This window comes from Sipha flava, unplaced genomic scaffold, assembly GCF_003268045.1.
Source record: "Sipha flava isolate LNK unplaced genomic scaffold, YSA_version1 18551_pilon_pilon, whole genome shotgun sequence".
Lineage (NCBI taxonomy): Eukaryota > Metazoa > Arthropoda > Insecta > Hemiptera > Aphididae > Sipha > Sipha flava.
In genome coordinates this window covers 1-7079 of record NW_020272336.1, presented here as the reverse complement: position 1 = coordinate 7079, position 7079 = coordinate 1, and the positions used below count along the sequence as shown (strand labels likewise).

At 40.2% G+C, this 7079-nt stretch overlaps 2 protein-coding genes across 2 annotated transcripts; both read left to right on the top strand.

The window, feature by feature from the left end:
• Positions 1–2476: 2476 nt before the first annotated feature.
• Positions 2477–3340, top strand: LOC112681098. Its single transcript, XM_025551365.1, has one exon. It carries the CDS (start codon positions 2477–2479, stop codon positions 3338–3340), a length of 864 nt encoding a protein of 287 aa, XP_025407150.1.
• Positions 3341–4328: 988 nt separating this feature from the next.
• LOC112681100 lies at positions 4329–7071 on the top strand. The gene is made up of 2 exons (XM_025551367.1): positions 4329–6030; positions 6085–7071. Exons 1-2 carry the CDS (start codon positions 4351–4353, stop codon positions 6253–6255), a joined length of 1851 nt encoding a protein of 616 aa, XP_025407152.1. The 5' UTR covers positions 4329–4350; the 3' UTR covers positions 6256–7071.
• The last annotated feature ends 8 nt before the right edge of the window (positions 7072–7079 follow it).

Here is a 7079-nt window from a genome sequence, read left to right as displayed (position 1 = left end):
GTGTATTTTTGGTTTAGTGTGGTGGCACTGAGACATTTATCTTCGTTGTGGTGTCCGGCAGCCAAAGCCTTCGTGGTAAATGTCGTCGGCACCAATTCGCGGTCTTCCTTTTTGCGTCGTGGTGTACACATCACCTGAAGTGTCTTCGTGTTTCGTGTCGGCTGTCTGGTAAGTGGCGTTCTGCGCAATTGTCATTGCCTATCATTTATAGTACCGTGTTCTAGGGTGGTCACTTGCCAACAGCCAGTTGTGATTAACGTGGTTTTCATTCGTATTGTCTTCGTCTGCGCTGTAGACCTATCTTCGTGGTGACTGTGCTTGGGTGGTCGCACGTACCAATTCTGTGACTAATTTTATTCACATATAAACTGAGGTGTGCCGTCTAAGGCATTTGTCTAGTCACAGGGTTGGTGCGGTCGCGTGGATGCAATCAGCCATTCAACATAGTCACATATTAATGTGAGTATTGGTCGACCATATTTGTTTCATTGTGTTAAAGGCCGACGGGCCTCAGCCGTCGTAGGCATAGTATTTATTTGATATTTTTTATTTATATATTTATTGTTGTGCCACTGTAGGGCCAACACTTGTATTATTTTTATTATTTGGTGTGTGCCGTGGACCACACATTTCATTTATCTATTTACCATTTATTGTTTTTGCATTGCCATTATTATTATAAATTTATTATTATTACTGTTTTAACATAAATTAGAACTGGCTGTGATCTTTATTATTATTATATTATTATTCTTGTATCAATTAAATTTATTATATCAACTATACAGTTCACAATTATTTTATTTTCTTGTTAATTATTAATTATTATTATAAATTCAAGTTGCGCCCAAGCTGCTCAAAACTATTTCGAGCACTTCATGCGCTAACATTTTGGTGACCTCGACGTGATCTAATGTAGATCAGTTTAGTTAACATAATATTATTGTGCTAGGTAAATTGAATGCCTTAATATTATATTGTTCAGTGTATTATTTTTATTATTACCATAAGCAAGGTTCATATTGTAGTCAGAGGTAGATAATTTGTTCATAACTGGTGACAATGGACTTGCAACTAGAAGTATCAAGCCTCGAACGCAGAAGACAAGCGTCTATTGCAACGCTGGATTCAATTGTAGCATTTGTCACCAACTATGTGCCATCCAAGTCTGGTGCTCAACGTGCCATTGTTCGATTGGATGATATGCCACACTTGTACAAGCGATTCGATGATATTCAATCCCAGTTGGAAGAAATTGTTGAGAAAAACACCAATTTACATATTAGTATTCGTATTGCCTTTCGCGAAAAATATTTTGATATGGTAGCAGAGTTACAAAGTTTAGTTGGCGAACAAGACAAGCTGGATAAAGAAGAAAATAAAGTGGACTAATTTGCTAATTGTCATTGTTCAATGAAATTACCCGCTGTGACAGCCCCTACGTTCAGCGGTGCACTTCAAGACTGGACATCATTCATTGATGCGTTCAACGCTATGTTCCATAGTAACAGAAGTCAAGCTGATGTTCAAAAATTCCATTACCTGAAATCTTGTCTATCTGGCTCAGCGTCAGATGTTGTCAAAACTATACCAACGACAGGAGACAACTACAGCAGGGCATACGACACGCTAGTTAGTCGATATGAGAATAAAGGACTGATCATACAATCTCTCATTCGATCGTTGTTAGATGCACCACGAGTACAAGTGGCATCTGCCGTTGAGTTGCAAGCTCTGTATCATCATGTGGTATCGCATGTATGTGCATTGGAGGCCTTACAACAACCGGTTATCCATTGGGATGCCTGGCTCGTCACATTGGTTTGTAGCAGGTTGGACAGCTTCACTGCAGGCGAGTGGCAGCTACGACAAGTGTCATGAGAGCTCCCAAAGTACACTGATATTGAATCATTTTTAATAAAACGTATACTAGCATACGAAGCCGGCGAAAACACTGTGACGACTGAAATCAAGGTGCAAGTACCCAAGCAAGTGATGCAAAAACATCCAGAGAGGCGTGTCTTGTTAGCCAACATTGAGCTAAGACAGTACAACTGTAAAGTATGTTCAGAACCACACAGGCTGTACTAATGTGAGCAGTTCAAAAATATGTCCATTGCTGATCGCAAACTTGTTGTTTCAAAAAACCGATTATGCTTTAACTGTTTGTCATATGGACACCAAGTATTTCAATGTAAGTACAGTCATTGTAAAAAATGTACAAAGAATCATAATACATTACTTCACGACGACAATGCTTCTCACGGTCAATCTTCAGCAACAAATGACAGTTTGCAGCAACAGTCCAATAACTTAGTAGCTATGTGTGCTGCTTATGATCATTCTAAGACACAAAATACCATATCACTCACTCAGCCTCATCAGGTCATGTTAGCAACAGTAGTGTTTACCATTATTGACAGTCTGGGTATATCAAGACCATGTAGAGCAGTGCTAGATTCTGGTGCTCAGCTTTATGACCCAAGACTTTGTTGAGCGATTCAAGTTAAGTAGTGACAATACTCAAATTCCAATCAAAGGAATAGGTAATTTAACCACTTACACGTCTGGAGTAGTCACAACTGACATAATATCAAGGATTAACAATTATGAAACCAAAGTTCAATTTCATGTAGTTAAGAGTATTACTCATGCTTTACCAGCATCATCGCTTGATGTTCGTAAAATCAACATTCCAACAAGTCTTCAAGGGCAATTAGCAGACTTAAAATGGAATCAACTATCTGAAGTAAATGCTCTGTTAGGTGCTGATGTATTCTATGAACTATTTACAGGCCAAAGGGTTAAGATATCCAATCAATCCTCGTTACATATTACTATGTTAGGGTGGATAGTGACTGGTAAAACCTATCCTGCTTCATATGGCCATCAGGAAACCAGTGTTGTAGTGTCGCCAGAGCATACATCAGACTCAATTTCCTTGTACTCTACCAAAGTTTCAAGACATTTAGAAGAAGAAGAATTAACCGAAAATCACTTCAAATCACATACGTATCGAGACGATGATGGTCGGTTTGTAGTGAGGTTGCCCTTGTCTAAGGATGTGTGTATGCTCAGAAACTCAAGGTACATTGCAGAAAAACGATTTTTAAACATAGAACGTAAACTTCAGAGAGACAAAGCATTAGCTGATGAATATCAAGCATTCATGAGAGAATATTTACACATGGGTCATATGAAACTGGTCAATAGTAGTGAACTACCATCTACATCAACCTATTATTTACCACATCATGCAATGAAAAATCTGATAGTATTACCACTAAAACTAGAGTTGTTTTTGATGCGTCAGCTACTACAACTTCTGGCCTATCACTGAATGACATAATGATGCGTGGGGCTACAGTACAACCAAATTTGGTATCAATTTTACTTAGGTTTCGTACTCATAGCATAGTGTTAACCGCTGATGTTGAGAAAATGTACCGCCAAGTAAAGGTACATCCTAGCGATTGTGATTTGCAGAGAATACTATACCGTGACAACCCTGTGAAACCTATGCAAGAATATCAGTTACTTACAGTCACCTACAGAACCAAGTCAGCTCCATTCCTGGCAACTCGGTGTTTGGTAGAGTTGGCCAACAGTGAAGAAGATGCAACTGCGAAAAGATCAATACTTCAAGACTTTTATGTTGATGACTTAATGACAGGTGGGTCAACAGTCGATGAGTGCTTTAAGTTGTACACGTCAGTGTCAAAAACATTAATGAGTGCTCAAATGCCATTAAGGAAATGGTGTTCAAATTCACCTGAACTACTGTCAAAAATTCCAATGCAAAAAGTTGATCCTCATTATGTGCTCATGCTTACGGACCATGACACTATCAGCACACTTGGAGTTATGTGGCAGCCAAGCACAGATAGTTTTTTGTTCAACATGAGACTATGGAAACCTCCGGCTCAAGTGACAAAGAGATCCATGTTATCAGACATTAACAGAGTGTATGATCCTGTTGGGTTCATCACTCCCATACTCATTACAGGAAAAATATTTGTACAACAGTTATGGACACTGAAGTTGGACTGGGATGCCATATCGCCTAAAGACATTCAACAAAAATGGTCCACATATTATCAATCACTGAGTGCCTTAAACAGTCTGCAAATTCCTAGATCAGTTGTTGCTGGATATCAATCTAGCATTCAATTGCACGGGTTTTGTGATGCTTCACAAGAGGCCTATGGCGCTTGTGTTTATGTGAGGACAGCCACATCCAGCAAAACTTGGGAAACCAGACTGTATGCGTCGAAATCATGAGTCGCGCCCATACACCCTACTACGATACCACGCCTCGAGTTATGTGCCGCTGTGCTTTTAACAGAGCTCATGAATGAGATCAACATAGAGCTGAGTAAGCTTGGTATTGTAGTAGGTCCTGAATGTATGAATTATTGGTCAGACTCCAGCATTGTAATTGCATGGATACACAGTCAGCAATTGCTGAAAACCTATGTTGCGAATAGAGTAGCACAAATTCACGACCATACTATTAAGGAGCAATGGAGACATGTATCGACCACTTGCAACCCGGCAGATTTGATATCGAGGGGCGTGCCCGTTGAATCATTGCAGCACAGTGAGCTCTGGTGGAATGGTCCTCAGTGGCTTAATAAGGATGAGTGCACTTGGCCAAAAAGTTCCGTTGTCACTACAGACGTAACCGAAGTACGCACAGTAAAGTTAGTACTTACAGCAACTCACGAGGTAAATAATCCAATACTTGAAAGGCAATCCAGCTGGTTACTATTAATTCGAATAACAGCCTGGATTCTACGCTTTGCACACAATACAAAAACGTCTGCCAATCATGAGAAGATCAACGGACCACTGACTTTTAAAGAACTACAGGCAGCACAACTCGTATGGTTCCGTATTGCTCAGCCAGCTGATTTTCCTCGTGAACTGCATGATCTTCAAAAAACACGCCAAGTTGCTCGTAAAAGTTGTCTACGGACATTAAACCCGTTTATTGACGTAGATGGACTTATTCATGTAGGAGATCGTATGACAGCTACGTCATTGTCATATACTATCAAACATCCAATTGTCATTCATTCCCGCCACAAAATCACTCGGTTATTTTTTAAGTATGAGCATGAAAGACTTTTACATGTAGGTCCTCAAGCTCTGCTCGCTCAGATGCATCGGTTCTGTTGGCCCATTCGTGGTAAGGCGTTAGCTAAAACTATTGTTCATAATTGCATTACGTGTTATCGATTCTCGCCGAAATTGCAAACACCACTGATGGCTCCTTTGCCAAAGGAACGAGTTAAAATTGAGCGACCATTCTTCAGGAGTAGCGTTGATTTCTGTGGCCCAGTACATATTAAAAGTGGGATTAGACGTGTTAAGTCCATTAAGTGTTACATTGCAGTATTCATATGTTTTGTAACAAGAGCAATACACCTAGAACTAGTGACAGACATGACATCAAATGCGTTCCTGGCAGCGTTAACGAGGTTCATGTCCAGAAGAGGCACCTGTTCACATATTCATAGCGACAACGGAACAAATTTTGTTGGTGCCAACAAAGAACTCAGGAACTATTTTCAAAACAGTAACGCAACTCGAGCAGTGAATGACACTCTCGCCAATCATAGGGTACAGTGGCATTTTAATCCTCCATCTGCTTCCCACTTTGGAGGACTGTGGGAAGCAGCGGTAAAGTCAGCAAAACATCATCTGCTGAAAGCAACCAAAGGCGCATTGTTAACTTTTGAAGAGATGAGCACATTATTGTGTCGTGTAGAGGCTATCTTGAATTCTCGACCAATGACATCAATATCCAGTAACCGAAGTAATCTAGAAGTACTTACTCCTAGCCATTTTCTCACAGGCGGACCAGCTATCTTACCACAGGAGCTGGATGTATCAACAATCCCAATTAACAGGCTGCAAAGGTTTGAGCTAATGAGAGCACAAATTCAGACATTCTGGAAAATATGGAGCCTGGAGTACACACCTCAGCTACAGAAAAGAGGACGTTGGGCATCAATTAGTCGTAATGTAGAGTTTGGGGATCTTGCTATTCTACAAGAAGATAACCTACCTTCATTACAGTGGAAGTCAGTACGAATAGTGGCAACTCATCCAGGAAAGGACAATGTAGTACGGGTAGTTACTGTGAAGCTAAGTACAGGCACAGAGTTGAAGAGACCAGTGGCAAAATTAGCATTGTTACCCACACCAGATGAATACAACGAAGAGGACAACAATCACATGATAGGGTAACCATGTTATTCCATTATAAACCAATGGTCACGAATTGGCACCATTCATTATATTATTTTATTTATTTAGTTCACATATTTTCAATGTATTCAATTTATTCACATTTGTATTGTAGTTAGTATTTAGTCAATTAATTCAAGTGTATACGTAATTAATTGTGCAATTTGTATTCAGAAAGAATCTCACAATTTTAGCTTAAAAGTTCCACCAACTTTCAAAGGGGGGAAAATGTTGTGTTTAATTGTCATTTATGTTATCATTTTCGTGCAATGTATAGCGGTGCGTTGCGTATCCCCGGCGGTGATAAGCCTCCGTGCGCGACCGGTCGGGTTAGGGTTACGTAATCGTATTGTTATCGTCGTACGAAAATGCCCGTTATTTCCACGTTTTCATATTGTCGGTTATGTTTTTGTAAAAGTAAAAGTCATGTTCTCAGTGCCCAAGTTTCGTAAGTTTTCGTGTATTTTTGGTTTAGTGTGGTGGCACTGAGACATTTATCTTCGTTGTGGTGTCCGGCAGCCAAAGCCTTCGTGGTAAATGTCGTCGGCACCAATTCGCGGTCTTCCTTTTTGCGTCGTGGTGTACACATCACCTGAAGTGTCTTCGTGTTTCGTGTCAGCTGTCTGGTAAGTGGCGTTCTGCGCAATTGTCATTGCCTATCATTTATAGTACCGTGTTCTAGGGTGGTCACTTGCCAACAGCCAGTTGTGATTAACGTGGTTTTCATTCGTATTGTCTTCGTCTGCGCTGTAGACCTATCTTCGTGGTGACTGTGCTTGGGTGGTCGCACGTACCAATTCTGTGACTAATTTTATTCACATATA

Bases quoted from the DNA above. Each gene is read 5' to 3' on its own strand.
- LOC112681100 (XM_025551367.1), top strand. From the start codon at position 4,351: ATGAATGAGATCAACATAGAGCTGAGTAAGCTTGGTATTGTAGTAGGT. The intron at 6,031-6,084 runs GTAGAGTTTGGG...CCTTCATTACAG, and splicing joins GGGCATCAATTAGTCGTAAT to TGGAAGTCAGTACGAATAGT.
- LOC112681098 (XM_025551365.1), top strand. From the start codon at position 2,477: ATGACCCAAGACTTTGTTGAGCGATTCAAGTTAAGTAGTGACAATACT.